Below are 18,000 nucleotides of genomic sequence, written 5' to 3' on the forward strand. Positions count from 1 at the left end.
AGCTTTTTTAATATAATTTTTTATTGATGTTTTTTGTTATGTCATCAGAGTACCCCATACCTAACCCCTCCCTGAAAAGCCATCCCATGTGACAAATGGGAATTAGAGAGGGGAGAAAACCCATATAGCTTAATGTTACATTGTGAAAGTCTGAAAAAATCTTTAATATGTAACACCTCTGGACCTCCTACCTCCACTAAAGGGCAGGTTAAGGGTGCCTTCTCATAGATCTTCACTTGAGTCCTGCTTGATCTTTGTATTTTGTTATATTTACTTTTGATTTTTTTGACATGTCAGCCTTTTACATTGTTGAACTTTGTTGATTGTTTTCTTGGCTCTTTATTTTGTTCTGCATCAGTCAGTTCATGTAGATCTTTCCATGCTTTCTGTGCTTCTACATCATTTCTTACAGCACAGTATTTCATTGCATTCATGTACCACAATTTGTTTAGCCATTTGCCAATTGATAGACATCTTCTATAAATAAAATTTCTATATTCTTCTATAAATATTTTGGAGTAAGTGGGGACTTTTTTCTTCTTGATGGCTTTCGGGGGGTAGGAGGAAATAAGCCCAGTAATGGAGTCCCTGGTTTAAAGGGTATGGACATTTTGGTCACTATTTGTATAATTCTAAATTGCTTTCTGAAACAGTTGGACCATTTCATAGCCTCACCAATAATGTGTTGATGTGCCTATCTTCCCAACCCCTTCAACATTGATTATTGCCTTTTTTGGTTAATTTTGCCAATTTTCAGGGTATGAAAAAACTTTTAAGTTGTATTGATTTGCATTTCTCTTATTAGTGGTTCGAGGCATTTTTTATGTGGTCACGAACACTTCGCTATAATTTTGAGAATTGTTTGTTCATACCCTTTTTAAAAAAAATAGAATTTATTTAGAAGTTTCTCAACCCCTTCCTTGCTTGAGTCATAAAAAAACATCCAGGAGACAGTGTTTATATCATTTGATCATTTTATCTTTTGGGGAGTCAGTATTAGTCGTATTTTGTTTAAATATCTTGGATAACAAACCCCTATAAAAAAATCATGATACAATTCCCCCCCCCCCTTTTATCCACTTCTCAGATGTAGTAGTGTTGCCTATGCAGAAGCCTTTCATTTTTGAATATTCAAAGTTATCTATTAAGGTCATATATTCATTTAGAATATAATATAGAGGGAAGCTCTGTGGCTCAATGGATTGAGAGCCAGACCTAGAGATGGGAAATCCTGGTTTTGGATTTGGCCTCAGACCATTTCCTTAGTTGTATGACCCTGGGCAAGTCACTTAATTCTCGTTGCCTAGCACTTCCTACTCTTTTACTTTGGATTGAATACACAGTATTGATTCTAAGATGGAAGGTAAGGGTTTAAAAAAGTAAAAAATGGAGAATATATTATGGAATGTGGTATAAAGTATTGGTCTAAGCCAAATTTCTGTCAAAGTGCTTTCCAGTTTTCTCAACAGTTTTTTACCCAAGGTAACTTACATTTTCCATTTTTGTCAATCATTAGGCTATTGAGTTCTATTGTTTCCACTTAGTTATTGATAGAAATATTGAATCACATAGGGCTAGCAGCAGTTCTTTTAAGTATTCCCCTAGCCTAGCCTGCAAGGTAACGTTGCCCCGTTAAGGTTTTGCTAAAATCCTAATTTAACTGTCTAGCACTCAAAAAGACAACTAGTTGGCATAGTGGATATGTGATAATTAAAATAGTTGGAGCCATAAACTGTAAGAGTTAAAATGGTTGGGTGTCATAAACTGTAGTGATTAAAATAGTGGAAGACTTAAATTGTCATAGATATAAGAGTGGATGAGTAAATTGTGACCGTAGAAAATTTGTTTTCACTACAGTGTCTTGTTTTTAAATCAATATATAAGGTGGTCGCCAGGGAAATATTCCCAATTATGAATATACCCAAGTCAACTGGGTTTTATAGAGAATTTAATTAAGAATACAATGAGGAATTAAAAAAAGAGAGAAAAAGGAAATAATGAGAAAGGGATAAGCCGGCCCTGGCCAGTCCTGGCCAACCCAGGCCTAAGCCCTAAGAGAAAAGATCAGTCAGTCCTTAATCACTTACCATAAGCTCTGTCCAGGCAAGGATTCTAGTGACACCAGGCCATCATCATCTCAGCTGCCTTCACCAGCTCAATCCTCAATCTGATTCTGAATGTCCCTCTGAGCTCCTATTTAAAGGGAATTTTCTCCTATGTCACCTACCCTAAGTTCTTCCATCTACCAATCACAGTAGACGGTTTCCAAAGGACAGACCATTCTTAGTCCACACCTAAGAAGGTGTAAATTTTTGAGTAATTCACACCAGGAAAGCTCTGAGTAAGTCTCTCAGCTCTTTGTTCCTTGTAAATTCACAAGTTGCTTGACCTTTATGGGTACTTATCTTAAGAACTTTTTGCCTTATTATAAGTATGGGTTTAAGTACTTTTCATTGTTCAGAAAAGAGTTTACAACTTTATCTTCCCCTTGGGCAGACTTAAGTAGGTGAAGTAGAGGTCTCACATTTCTGATCTAAGTAGAGTTCTCTGCCCAAATGGGGAATGGTCTTAATCCAATCTTATGAAGTAGGGTCTGGGAATTTTTAAGGTTCACAGATAGAATAATGGATTTGGAGACAGATGAACTGAGTTCCAATCTAAACTCAGACATAGCTCTGGGCAAGTCACTTAACCCTGTTTTTTGCCTCAGTTTCCTTATCTGCAAAATGAACTGGAGAAAGAAATGGCAAACCATTCCCATTTACTTTGCCAAGAAAACTAGATAGGGTCATGGAAAGTAGGACACAACTGAAAAATAGTTAAATGATAGTACCTCAACAGAAGGAAATGAGATTAATCTGGCATGAATGCTCTTGATAAATGGACATTGGTCCTTAATAATTACTGCTTCCTTTTCTAACTTGTCTTTAACCATACCTATTATGATTCTAGAGTTTTTTCTGGGAGTTCTTTCAGGTACTCTAGCGACTCTCTTGTACCTGGATACTTAATATCAAGGAGGGGCAGTTAGAGGCTTTCTCATAGCCTCAAGTGTCTGGGATTCAATTCCTATTTCCTATTAACCATTTTTGTTTCAGCCTTCCCAAGCTAAAGACCATTCTCTTTATTAGAGAAAATAGAACCATAACAAAAGTCGATTAATGCTGCCTTCTCTCCATTATGTGTTACTTTCTCATGTCCTTGGGTCAGCCGTCATGTCTGTCTCTTCTTTGATACCTTCTTGCCAACAATATCACTTAAAAGAGCTATGTACTTACCTCCAATTTGTGCTGGGCTTTAGCACTCCTCATAAGCACTGCTCATAAGACTATATGTTTGTATTCATCCTGTTTCCTGACTCTTCTCTTTTTGTTTTTGCTATCAGATTTTCATTTTAGATATTTGTTTCTCATCTTTCTTGGGGTTGGTCTGTACAATTTTAGGGCATAGGATTCTACCTATTTTTTTTTTTTTATGGATTCTTTGATACCTCCTGACTCTCCTATACTTTAAATTTGTATGTATGAGACCTCTCTTCCTTTTCATAGTAATTCCTGCAAATCAGTTTCTGTATGCTGTCTCCTCTAGGAGAATGTGGTTGTCTTGGGTGCAAGGATCTGGTTTTTGTTTTTCTTTTTATCCCTCATGCTGAGCATAGTACTAGTACCCTTGACAAATGCTTATTGATAATGATTCTATGTTGAATCACAAAGCCATAAATTGATATTTTTATCCATTTGAAAAAATAAAATTGAACTTATTTAAAAAAACAAGATCCATGGTTTCCTAAAGTGTGGTATAAATCTTAAAAGTTTATGAATTTTTACCGACAGTTGATATTTATATAACTGAATTGTGTAAAACTATATTTAATGTTTCTAACAGTTATATCTTTAGAGGCTTTTAAAAAGATTCACATTCAAGATCATCTTTATGCCTACTATGCTTTTAAAAAACCTTTTTATGAATTCCGTTCATTTTTAAAATCTGTCATATCTCTATTATCCCTTCCCTTCCCTTCCCTCATAACAAAAACAGTTAAACAAAACCAATACTGCAACCACATCTAATAATGTAAAACATGGTTCACCACCTCACCAAAAGGTGTGAATTGGGTTTCATCCATTGTTCTTTGAGGATAAAAATTTTTACAATTAATTTGACTGTAGTGCTACCTTTTAATGTTTTCATTTACATTATTGTTGTTCTAGCTCTGCTTTCTCTCCCTTTGTAATTCATAAAAATCATAGAATTAAGAGGTAAAGGACATCTCAGAGTTCAGTTAATCCATCCTACTCATTTTGCATACGAATAAAACATTGGGAATTAAGTAGCTTCAGCAAGGTCACATAAATAGGACTGAGACAGGATTTGAATGTAAATTTTTAACTTCAAACTTACTGATTTTTCCATGGTATCATAGTGCTTCATACAAGTTTTCTTGAGTTTCTCATTCTCATAATTTTTTATGGTATGATTTTATTTCATTTATTGTAGCCATTCCAAATAGCCATATTCCAAATAGCTTTGTAGTAGTTTTAAGCACACAATTTTCATATTCCCTTTCAACAGATGGATAATCAAATTGTAGTTTCTGACTACGCTCAAATGGACAGAGTACTGCGGGAAGAGAGAGCTTATATTCTCAATTTAGTGAAGCAGATTAAGAAATCTGGATGTAATGTACTCCTTATACAGAAATCTATTCTAAGGTAAGTGATATAAAATACATTTTATTTTTAATATTTTAAAACTTTATTTTGTTTTCTAACAAGTATTATTTAGAAATATATAAAAACATGTTATTAGAATTCCATGCAGTTAGTTATGATCAGAGATCTGGGTCAGTTCCTATTCCACAATACATTCCTGGATTAAGTTGTAAGGAGGGTCCTGTTTTTCCCTATTTTTTCCCTAGTGTTTGTAGTCAGGTAGTTCTTATCCCTGACTAACCTCAAGTATCTCAGTGCCTGATAGTAAGTCATAAAAGTAAAGCTAGAACCACTCTAAACCTCAAGATTTAGGTTTGTGGAAATGATTTGGATGATGCAGAATTCTTTTTAAAAAGGCTATTTCAGAAAATGTAATTCTGATCATATTTTAGGGCATGGCCAGTGTGGTAATTGGCTTTGTTTGATTATACATATTTGCTATGAAGAGTTTTTTTTTTCTCCTCCTTATTCAGGAAGGAGAGAAAATTTAATTGAAAAATACTAAGTTTTACTTTCAAAACACAAAGTCTATTCTGATATCTTTATTTTTTTTTCTCAGATTTACCTATAGAAAGCAGAGGTATATTTAAAGTCACTACATTAAATCTTTTTTTTTTTTTAAACCCTTACCTTCCATCTTGGAATCAATACTGTGTGTTGGCTCCAAGGCAGAAGAGTGGTAAGAGCTAGGCAATGAGGATTAAATGATTTGTCCAGGGTCACACATCTGGGGAGTGAGTGAGGCCAGACTTGAACCTAGGACCTCCCATCTCTAGGCCTGGCTCTTAATCCACTGAGCTACCCAGCTGCCCCCACTACATTAAATCTTTATAGTGGTGATTTTTCAAGTAAGTAACCCAATACTTATCTTAGTTCTTAGCAAAAACTCTTCTTCTTAGAACTAATAAAAGCCAGTCAGCAAATGGGATGGCTATTAGAATCTCTATTGATTACCAAAACTAGCATCAGCTGAAACTACTGATTAATGAATGTTAATCAAGTAGTCCGTAGGATATGGAATTTAGGGGAAGATGGTGAACATATTTAAGGAAATAGTCTTATATTTTTAAATTGAAGGCATTTCAAGGTGTCAGAAGGTGTGGAGAGGGGAGAAGAGAGGCAGTAGGTGAGAACCTAATTCAGAATTCAACCAACTTTGTCTTTTTTGTCAAGTCATCCAATAATGCCCAAAAGCATTTTACAGATTAGACAAAAGAAGAGGGTTATTTACTGGTAAAACTATATTATACAAATGGAATTCAACTAGATTCTGAAATATGAATGCCTATGAAATAGGCATAACGTACTGATCACATTATAATGTGAACAGTATAGAAAGAAAAAAATCAAATCCAGAAGTCAAAATTTGGCACTATAAGCAAAAGCTGGTACTAACATTCTAAAATTTTTTATTTTTAATTTATTTTTAAACCGTTACCTTCTATCTTAGAATCTAATACTAAGAATTGGTTCCAAGGTAGAAGAGTAGTAAGGGCTGGACAATGGGGATTAAGTGGCTTTCCCCAAGGTCATACAACTAGGAAGTGTCTGAGGCCAGATTTGAACCTAGGATCCCATCTCCAGGCCTGGCTCTCTCTATCTACTGACCCATCTAGGTGCTCCCTTATTTTTCGTTTAGAAAAACACCATCTCCTGCAAAAAAAGGGACATTTTCACATACAAAGAAAAAACAGGAAAAGAGTATTATGTGAAACCACATACCTGTTACATACCTTTTACTTTAAAAAAGTATAAAGTCAACATGTTGTTTTCAAAGATATCCATATTGTCTGTTGCCCTCTAAACTTCTTTCTAAAGATGCATTAATGGTCCTCTTTTCAATCCACACCATCTATCTTAGACTATATTAAGGGGGTAGCTAGGTGGCTCAAGTGGATAGAGAGTCAGGCCTGGAGATGAAAGGTATCAATTCTAAGACAGAAAATATGAGTTTTAAAGGATCAAAAAAAAAGTTAATACTTTTAAGTATCTGTTCCATGGCAGAAGAGTAGTAAGGGGCTAGGCATTTGGGGCTTAAGAGGCTTGCTTAGGGTCACAAAGGTAGGAAGTATCTGAGTGATGCCAGATATGAACCCACTGGGTCTTACCATGCACAGACCCCACTGTCTATCCACTGAACCACTTACCTATCCTTCCCTCTTTTATTTCTTCCTGTCTGTTGTTCAATCATTTTCAGTCATGTCCAAGTCACTGTAACACCTGTTGGGGTTTTGTTTTTTTTTTTGGCAAAGATACTTTTGAGGGGAATTGCTGTTCCCTTCAGCTTATTTTATAGATCAAAAAACTGAAGCAAACAGGGTTGAATGTAAGTGTCTCTTTAATTTGAACTTAGATCTTTCTGACTGTCTACTATGGTACCTGGCTGCCCTATTACTGCTAGCTTCCCTAAATCCTTTCCCCTAAATAAAAGGAGGAATAAACAATCTTTTTAACAGTAAAATGTGGTCAATCTAAACAAATCCACACATTTCCATAAATGTTTCATTCTTTTTCTTGAATTCTTCCATCAGAAGGATAACATGTTTTATTATCCCTCCTCATTAGCCTTGATTGGTCATTGCATTGATCACAGTTCTTAAATCTTTTTTAATATTAATGTTCCATTTAAACAAATAGAGGGAAGACCTGATAATAACTGAGAAAGAATACTATTTAAGGATTGTTACTAAATTTCAGTTTTAGCTGTAGGAGTTTGATGTGAAAAAGAATGTAATTGTAAAGCAAAGGACATGATAGGCTCTGTAGATCAATGATGTAAAATAGATTAAAAAAAATAAATTTTAACATTTTATATTTTTATTTATTTCGTTAAGCATTTCTCAATTTTATTTTAATTTGGTTTCAGTGACTCCAAGGTCTGGGGTTTGACACCTCTGCTCTGGACTATGAATTGATAAATTTGGAATTCATGGGGCTTCATCTTGATAATTATATCATATTTGAAATCATAAATCTGATATCATAAATACATGAGGCAATCAAATACCTCATGAAATGTTTCTCATTGCCTTTGGAACTTAAATAAAACTATTATAGCAAGACTACCAAAATTATTAGATTCAGTTTGCTCTGCACATTACACATTAGCTAAGAATCTTATCTTTAAGGTACCATTAGATAAATTAATGTTTGGAAATTTTTGAATAATTGCATAATTCTTGGTACCCTCTGCCCTTTTTCCATCACTGCTAATATCATTACAAAATCTGGAGATGGGGGTGCCATTTTGATTCCATTTCCTGATTTTCCTTAAAGGATGTAATAACAAGTATCTTCTATAGATCTACTTATTAATATCAAATGAGAAATGAAACAAGGTACTCACCCAAAGGATTTGTACTGGTCATCCTTGACAGTGGTAGAGTGCAAACCAAAGGAGTATTGCTTATGGATAGTGAGGTCCTCCAGGCCTTTCTCTTAGAAGAGGACATGCTGATTGTACTAAACTCAGAAATATTGTAAAGCCTCCTAAATGAGATACACAGTTCTTTTCATCGATGCCAAGCATCCCTAGAATGTTGATTCCTTTTTTAACACCTTTGTCCGTCCCCCAAGTGGTATCATAAGAACTGTGAGGCATAGTAGGTAGCATAGAGGTATGTGGTAACTATGAGACGACTATAATACATTACAGATGAAGAATTCTCTAGAAGTGGTGTAAAGGGTATAATTAGAGAAATATATAATGGGAGGGGGTTACACTGGGCTGACTGTTCATATAATAAAGATAAGTGATAAGCAGACAGCCTTCATTCTCTGGTGTCATCCATGCATTGCTAGAAAAGAGGAAAGCCTTAGCACTTTGGTAAAGTGAAGGTAGGGTGGGGATGGAGACACAGACATAAAATAGAATTATAGTAAGATAGAGATGGATTGTGATGTACATTTTTGTAGGGAGTTCCCACATCAGGAAGACCTGAGTTCAGATCCAGCCTCAGGCACTTACTAGTTATGTGACCCTAAAATCCCAAATGGGGTCATGAAGTCAGACATGACTGAAATGACTAAAGAACCACCCACATCAGTTAGTTATCAGAGATCCATTGTAATACTATAGTTCATACTAGCAAGGGCATCATTATCCAAGGTATGTTCCTTTAGCAATAGAAATGTTTTCTTTCCAATAAGCCTTTGATTTTCTATGCTTCGGTAACAAGTGAAGTGTTGGAAATGTTTTTGTTTTTTTATTTAACAGGATTTTGTGCTACCCTATTTAAGAGATATTTAAAACAACTTAAAGGAACAGTTAAATTATCTGATTAACTGCTTGGTCATGTTAATATTGGTAGAAGAAAATATTGTGAGGCAGTTGGAACAAAACAGCTTTTCTCATATCTGATCACTAATATTTCAACTTTTGGTTTGTTCTAGGGATGCCCTCAGTGATCTTGCATTACATTTCCTAAACAAAATGAAGATTATGGTGGTTAAAGATATTGAAAGAGAGGACATTGAATTTATTTGTAAGGTAAGTTCTTTTGAACCCTTATAAAATGAGTTTGAGTTACATTTTGCATTTTTACAAACATTTTATTTTGTAATTTGATCTGATTTTTACAGACAATTGGAACCAAACCAGTTGCTCATATTGACCAGTTTACTGCTGAAATGCTTGGTTCTGCTGAACTGGCAGAGGAGGTCAATTTAAACGGTTCTGGCAAGCTGCTCAAAGTAAGTATGTAATTAAGTCTTAATTTCCTAGCTTCTTCACCCTACTAGGTAGTAACAATGCTGTTTATTTACGGTAGATTACAGGTTGCACAAGCCCTGGAAAGACAGTTACTATTGTTGTTCGTGGATCTAACAAATTGGTGATTGAAGAAGCCGAGCGTTCAATTCATGATGCTTTATGTGTTATTCGCTGTTTGGTAAAAAAGAGGTAATGTATTTTGTCAGTTTTACCACCCTTTGATAATTTAGTTAATGATTTCTATGTACTTTGGCCAAACAACACACATAAATATATTAATGAATATACATTTATATATTTTCCCTTATATTATAATATGTACATACCTACAAACATACAGTGTTTCAGAAGTGTTTTAAGTTTATTTGCATTGGTAGAGGGTCTTTTCCTCACTAAGAAATCCCTAAACTGACCATATTATAAACCTGCATAAGACAAATAAAAAATACTCTTATTGACTAGTTTTGCATAGTAAACTATTTTAAAGATTTTTTTCTTGATGTTTAAACGGTTTTTTACTTGGGGAAAATTAACTCTAAACCTTGTTTTGTCAACTTCAGAGCACTGATCGCAGGAGGTGGTGCACCAGAGATAGAGCTGGCCTTGCGTTTAACAGAATATTCACGCACTTTGAGTGGGATGGAGTCATACTGCGTCCGTGCTTTTGCAGATGCTATGGAAGTCATTCCATCTACTCTGGCTGAAAATGCAGGCCTTAATCCCATTTCCACTGTAACAGAATTAAGAAATCGGCATGCTCAAGGAGAGACTACTGCAGGCATTAATGTCCGAAAGGTAATAATGTATCTTTAATCAGTCAACAAGCATTTATAAAGTATTTCCCTTATATCAAGCACCATGCTAGCATGAGAGATAAAGAGACTAAAATAAATAATCCCTCTCCTCAAAAAGTTTACTTCTGTTTGGAAAAGAGCTGTATGTATGTAGATAGATTATAGGATATACAAAGTAAAATTTTGTTGGTCATGGCACTAACAACTGAGGGGAAATCAGAAAAGGTCTCCTGTAGGAACTGGCACTTGAACAGAGCAGCGAGGAGATTGAGTGCAAAGTCAGAGAAAGGAGAGATGATGGAGGTCGTGTGTAAGGAATGCCAGTTTGGAAGGATCATGTGTAATACATGTAGAAACATTATCTTCAACTAGATGGTAAAGGACTTTAAATGCAAAAACAAAGGAGTTTATATTTGATCCTAGAGTAAAAAAAGAAGCCCCTGGCAACTGTGTGAAGTCTGAATTCAAAAGGACAAATACTTGAGACAGGGAGACCAATTAGACTATTGCAATAGTCCAAACATGAGTTGATGAGGGCCTAAAATAGGTGGTATCCATGTGAATAGAAAGAAGGGAATGTAAAAGAAAAGAAAGAAAAAAATGTAAAGGTAAAATTGACATGGCTTCAGGGTGAAGAATTGTGGATGATTATAATTTTACTTTAAGCAAGGCACCTACCAATTAATAAGTATTCTATACATTGGATTCTTAACCCTTTTTTGTGCTATGAATTCCTTTAGAAATCTGACAAAGGGAGGCAACTCACAATGTTTTTAAAAGCACAAAATACATAGGATTATAAAGGAAGGCAGTGACATACATAGCTATCAATATTTTCTCAGAGTTTTTAGATCCTAGTTTAGGAACTCTGTTATACATGCTTTAAGTTTGTTAGTTGAAACATTTTGAAAAATCATCAGAAGTAGCTATGGTATTTTTTTAAAAGCTAGTGAAATGCAAATAAATTCATCCTGATTTAACTAGAAGGAGTTCTTTTGGAATAAATACTGATGTCTGGCAAAAACCTAAATTTGAGAAAGTAACTGCTGAAACCTGTCGCATGGTAACATAATGCTTTATTCCTAACTGTTAGGATCTAAGTAGTTTACTGGGTAAACAGTTTGTACACATGAAATAATTAGACGTACAAGACATACATTGAGTGGTTGATAGGAGCCCTGTAGATAAGACTATTGGACTTATGGTGGAGGGGGGTAGTCTTGTTTAAGACCAGTTAGGTGGCAGAGTCTGACCTTAAACACATATTCGATGCGTGATCCTGCACAAGTCTCTTCCTTGTGCTTTCTAAAAGAATAATAGAACTTATCCCCCTTACCCCTCAAGGTTGTGGTTGTGAAGATAAAATGTTATAAAATTTGTAAAGCACTTTGCAAACCTTAAACCTGCTATATATACTAGTTGTTACTATTGAGAATGGGGCCTTGAAGTATGGGTAGATTATGGAGGCAATACTAAGGATATTCTAGTCAAAAAGTATAGAAAGTGAAGTCACATATGCAGAACTAAGCAAAACTACTTCCAGTAACAGTTCCTAGACTAACTTATTTATATGGTGGTTTTGTATTGGAAGAATATCAAGAGATGAAGTTGCAAAGGTAGACTAGAACAAGGTCACATGATAGACTTGAATGCAAGGGTAAGGATTTTGGATGTCATTGTGTTGGGAAGCCATTGCATATTTTGGAATGGTAGACTTGAGTGATAAAATGTGTGGCCATGTGCAGGATTGGAGACAAAAGACAATTTAGAAAGCTGTTGGAATAATTCATGTATATTAATAAAGGCCTGGTGCTTTGATGGTATAATGGGAAAAACCCTAGGCATGTAATCAGAAGCCTTGGGCTCAAATGCCAGCTCCAGTTGTTACTTCATAATCTTAGGCAGGTTATATCCCCTCTCTAAAACAGTTTTCTCACTTACAAAAAAAGGTTAATATTTGCCTTATCCATTTTACAGAATTGTTATGAGGAAAATGCTTTGTAAACTTTTAATGGTATTGTATAAGTATGAGTTATTAATCAGGCTCTAGCTGTGGGATGGAAAGGTTGGTATGAAATTTGAGACAAAAATACACAAAATGTATAAAAAGACCCTGCCTAATAAAGAATTTAAGGAAAGTTGTTCTGTTTAATATTATCTATAACATAGAAAATACTCTTGGAAGACAGAAAGTTGTGGAGTCAGTGTTTTCCAATTTTAATTGAAGTACAGTTAAGGCATCTTAAAAAAGAACCTGACTTTTAGAATTTTTTTTATATAATAGAAATCAAGTTCATTGAGTTTTGTTTAGGAAATAATGATTAAATTGTTGATATGCTTGGCAAATAGTATACTCAGTAAAAGAAAAAATTAATTTTTAGGGTGGAATTTCCAACATTTTGGAGGAGCTAGTAGTTCAGCCTTTGTTGGTGTCTGTCAGTGCTCTGACCCTAGCTACTGAAACTGTCCGAAGCATTCTCAAGATTGATGATGTGGTAAGTTTTATGTTCTATTTTTATGACATTCCCATTTAGAAATGGATTGAGGCATTTTGTAAAAATGAGAATAAAAACATACTGGTATATGAAGTGCTAGCCAAAAATTCCTGGGAAATGCCATTTATAGCACAAAAAATTTTAATTCAATATGCAGAGTAGAGTTTTTCTAAGTACAAATGTAGACCTCATTCCTACTTAGGAAAAAATAAAACAAAAGGTTACTATTTCATTCTTTCTTGAGAGAGATTGGAAATCCAAATGAGTCAGTCAGTTCTTTGTAGTTTTCTTTGGTCACTTCCTTTTAGTAGATAAAACATTTCAGTGATGAATGACTTACTGGACTCTGAGTTCTGTTTCTCTGCAATTTCAAGTTGCACAAATAACAACTAACTTTACATCATTGATGTTGTTTAACAGTTCACAAATATTTATTCAACTAGGGGTTGAAATTAGTTTGTGCTATCACCCAGAGGTTTTAACTAGGAAAAGTTTCTTGTTTAAGAATTTTAAAAGGCACTAGGCCTTCAATAATGACCATAAGAGCCATACTGCTATTTGGCTAAGTAGAAGGGAAATGGAATTGCTGAGTCAAAGGTGAAGAAATGTGATTTGTGTGTAATTGAGAGAAAAACAAAAAATATTTTTTAGATTCCATCTGGCAATGAGCATTTGTGTCAGGTGATTTTCCAGAAATGGGTGGTAGTCCTTTGTTTGTTTAAATTGGGGGAGGTTCCCTATTTTGTCTTATAGACATTCCATGGTAAGACATTTCTGTGCTTATCAAATAGAGAAATGGTTACCTCAGTACCCCTAGTAGGGATCAACTTGCCCTCTTTTTCTATCCCCTCTTTCTTCCTTTCCTTCTCTTCCACCCAGAAGGAGAAATTTTACTATATCATTCTTTGGAAGATAAAACAGCTATCTCAGAGCATCTAGCTCCCCCCTCTTCATTTGTTTTTGAGCTTTCCCTGTAAAACTAGCTATTGGTATTCTCCAGTGATAGATGATTGCCCCCACTAGGAATTAGATGGAGTTTGATCAAAGGAAAGTTGTCAAGTTGCAGGGCAAAAGTCATGCCATGCAAGAAGCAATTATAATAGATAGTAAAGCACTTTATATGCTTTGTTTCATGATTGTTAAAGCTATAAACTAGATTGTTATCGAGTATCATTTGTTTTTCCTCCAAGGATTAGGGTTAGAGTCACAACACCCCAAAATTTATCACTGATATTTCATTAAGATAGGAATGTAACTGTAAAGGATAATTTTAGCATTGTTTTAAAATTCACATAACAAATGGTAGAGGCACAGTTTTATATGTTAAACAATTTAGTTAAAATACATTAGTAACAATCCCTGGTTGCTGCTCAGCCTGCACCCCATATGGCATGAGCCCAACTGACAAAAGTCTGGCAATTTGGGTAGGCCAAAATTTCAGCCTGAGAGCCTGGCATCGTAATAGATGGGTGAAGGGGGAAGGGCCTAAGTCAGTCTTCCTCCACCTCTAGAACTAGAAGATAAGACCTGATGCCTGCTTGTGGATATGTACATCCAAATGGTTAAAGCTTGTGAGTTACTGGTGAAATGGTGCAATTTTCTGCATTCTCATCCATTAGTTATGCTCAAACTGTTCCATAATGAATCAATCTTGGTACAAATTCAAGTTTTTGAAACAAGTATTATGGCAGAACTAACTACATGTGGTTAGATTAGATGGTCTCACCAAGTTGCTTCCAACTCTTAAAATTCTTGATTCTGAGGTTTGATATAACCCGCCCAGAGGCACACACAAAGTTTCAGAGCAAATATTTCTCTTTACTAAACTAGTGTTCTTCCTATATCATGATAAACCTTGTAATTGAAAAAACAGGAAATATGTTTGCCAGAATCCAATTGAGAAAATATCAGGGTGCTATGCTAGACTGGGAATTCTAGGGACAGAAATCTTTTAATTTCTAGTCCTGAATATGCCATTAATTTGGAAGGTGCAACAGGAATTTAAAATATTAATGTGGTACAGTAGGAAAATGTAGAATTGGGAGTCAAGATATCCCTTTTGCTACTAAAGAGCTATCTGGTGTTAGGCAGGTCATGACTACTCCCCATTTTCCTCATCTACAAAATTTGGTGATTTGAACATGTTTTTAAATTCCTTTATAACTCTACATTTTGATTGTAGGATTTTAAACTCTTTATATAACTTTTTTCTTCAGGTGAATACTCGATAATGTTGATTTATACTGCATCTGTCTGGTACAGACATATATTGTGCAGCTGTGGTGGAAGAGTATTATTGCCCTGTGGAATTCTTGTAGTTTGGAAGACTTTGTTTTCTGAGTTCTTAAACCTGGGCTTTCCAGTTGTCATCCATCTGAAAAATGTCATTACAATCTAATAAAAATAGTAAATATTTGGTTTGAAGACAGCATATTTTATTGTGTTATTCCTGGAATTCTTTCAAAAGTTATAAGAAAAATAAAAACAGCTGTACCTGTTTGTTGGTTGTGCAATTGAATTTCATATTCGTTTTCTTCTCTGAGCAATACATGATCTTTTTAGCCCCTCAATTTTTAAATTTTAAAATGTTTTATATATTAAATGTTTCCATGGTTACATGATTCATGTTCTCTTCCCTCTCCTCTGTCCCCCCAAGCTGATACACTGGGTTATATATGTGTTATCACTCAAAACCTATTTCCATATTATTCATTTTTGTAATCTTTTAAAACCTAACCCCCAAATCATATACCATATAAACAAGTGATAAATCCTATGTTTTCTTCTGTGTTTCTATAACCCATAGTTCTTTATCTGGATGTGAGTAACGTTCTTTCTCATAAGTCCCTCAGAATTGTCCTGGATCATTGCATTGCTATGAGTAGCAAATTCTATTATATTTGATTGTCTCATAATGGTTCAGTTACTGTATATATAATGTTCTCCTGGTTTTGCTTATTTCACTCTTCATCACTTCATGAAGGTCTCTACGGTTCTTACAGAAATCAAGCAGTTCATCATTCTTTATATAGCACAATTTGTTACAGCCATTCCCCAATCGAGGGACAGTCCCTCATTTTCCAATTTTTGTTACCACCACAAAAAGCACAGCTACAAATGTTTTTGTACAAATGGGTCCATCCCCAGTTTTTATCTTTTTGGGGTACAAACCCAGTGGTATTTTAGCTCCCAAATTGAAAGAAAAATTAATAAGTATAAAGAAAGATCAAAGGTGGCAATAAGTTGGTGGGCTTTTTAGTTTTCCAACTAGCAGAAAAATCAAAACATCAGGTCTTTTAATTGCTTACTGTGTGCTAGGAACTGTGTTAAGCACTGGAGATAAGAGCAAAAAAGATAGTGCTTGCCCTCATTATGCACTCTAATGTGGGAAAATAGCACATAGAAGGGAACTGAAAAAGTGCCTTGGTAACCACATGAGACTGAAGAAAACCTGTGAATGAAGGATGGCTGGTTTAACCCTGGAAGATTCTGGGAACTCAAGAATAGGAAAGGGGGGCACTATAGGGTCAGAAGGAGAAAAATATTATCATCTATCTGAATTAAGTACAACAACCTGTACTCATTATGGCTCCAGCCTTCTCAATTAGTGCTATTTTACTTGTGGCTCAAATTACTTTTGATATGTTTTGATGTTTAAAAATTATTTCTTGATGGGAGGTCCTAGGTTCAAATTTAGCCTTAGATACTTCCTAGCTGTGTGACCCTGGGCAAGTCACTTAACCCCCATTGTCTAGTCCTTATTACACTTCTGTTTTAGAACCAATACATTCTAAGGCAGAAGGTAAGGGTTAAAAATTTTTTTTTCTTACAGATTTCCATATGTGAGGTACTTGCATCCAGTATGCAAAGCTCAGAAAATAGATAAACCCAAGTATGCCATGTATTATTTTGAAAGGGGAACCTACAGTTTTATATTCTTAAGTACATAGTTAGCTAGTTTCAATGCCAGGTTTTTGTTTTTTTTTTTTAACCCTTCTGTATTAGAAGTATTCTAAGGCAGAAAGGTAGTTAGGGCTAGGCAGTAAGAGTTAAGTGACTGACTTGCCCATGGTCACACAGTTAGGCAGAGTCTGAGGCTAGATTTGAGCCAATGCTAAGTCTTAAATGCTGTATATAGGATTTTAGAATAGCTTTAAGACTTGAGTGAGTAAAATTCTTAAATGATCAAGGCAAATTATCTGATTTCTCTAATAAAGCATTTATTAAATCTTTACTAGTTGAATAATTCATGATTTTATTTATACAATTAGATTTTTAGGATTGCCATTTTTAGGAAAATGGTTGCCATTGCAGTAAATTGACATCTAGTCAAACTGGATGACTAAATTAAAGCCTATCATAATCCTACATTATTTACTTTGCATTTCACAAGTTTATGTAATTAGTATAAATCATTTGTAGTGTTTGTACAAAAGAGCATCATGCAGAAATGAGTAAGGGGAGGGGGGGCAGCTAGGTAGCTCAGTGGGTTGAGAGCCAGGCCTAGAGACAGGAGGTCCTAGGTTCAAATCTGGCCTCAGACACTTCTCTGCTGTGTGACCCTGGGCAAGTCACTTGACCCCCATTGCCTAGCCCTTACCACTCTTCTGCCTTGGAGCCAATACACAGTATTGATTCCAAGATGGAAGGTAAGGGTTTAAAAAAATAGTAAAGGGATAAAGAAACATCAAAAGTAATTTTTTTTAAAAGTTCAGACAAATAAATTTTAATATAAATGAATCTAAAAAGGAGTAACCTTTCATATTTACGTCTTGTACTTTGGGATGGGAGAAAGGGGCTGGAACTCTGACTCTACCAGGTAGCCATATACACATACAGGCAAAAACATTACCAGTGTCATTGAAGAGATTCAGAACTTGTCATTTATTCTTCCTTTTTTTTAAGTTTTTGGTGTTTCCCAAGGGCTCTGAACTTTGCAAAAGATCCAACAGTACTTGAGATTACCTTATACATTGAGTATAAAAAAATCCAAGGCTCTATTAATTGGACCTTTCTACCAAAATATACTACAGAACTGTTAAGTGACTCGTAGCTTGAGGTATGGACTTTTCAAACTTGTACACATACTTCAGTCATTACCTTTTTGGCCTCATTTGTCCTACTATCCTTTAGTGTATTGTAATAAGTAAATTATAATCCTTAATGTTATAATTGATCTGACTGTTGGTATTGAGTTGATGGCTTAGATTTTCCAGCTAAAGCTGGTTCCCAACTGTAATAATTATAATTGAAACTGATATTGCCAACAACTGTAATAGGTGAATAAT

At 34.9% G+C, this 18,000-nt stretch overlaps 1 protein-coding gene across 1 annotated transcript in view; it reads left to right on the top strand.

Annotated features, from left to right (window-relative positions):
- Positions 1-15,211, top strand: part of CCT4 (chaperonin containing TCP1 subunit 4) — a 30,605-nt gene extending 15,394 nt beyond the window's left edge. The window contains exons 8-14 of the mRNA XM_001374977.5: positions 4,573-4,712; positions 9,105-9,201; positions 9,294-9,404; positions 9,482-9,612; positions 9,984-10,218; positions 12,599-12,712; positions 14,929-15,211. Coding sequence (XP_001375014.1) covers positions 4,573-4,712; positions 9,105-9,201; positions 9,294-9,404; positions 9,482-9,612; positions 9,984-10,218; positions 12,599-12,712; positions 14,929-14,943 — 843 coding nt within the window. The 3' untranslated portion in view covers positions 14,944-15,211. The remainder of the gene's footprint in view (positions 1-4,572; positions 4,713-9,104; positions 9,202-9,293; positions 9,405-9,481; positions 9,613-9,983; positions 10,219-12,598; positions 12,713-14,928) is intronic.
- Positions 15,212-18,000: the final 2,789 nt, after the last annotated feature.

The sequence above is a fragment of the Monodelphis domestica genome, chromosome 1, assembly GCF_027887165.1.
Source record: "Monodelphis domestica isolate mMonDom1 chromosome 1, mMonDom1.pri, whole genome shotgun sequence".
NCBI classification, from domain to species: Eukaryota; Metazoa; Chordata; class Mammalia; order Didelphimorphia; family Didelphidae; genus Monodelphis; species Monodelphis domestica.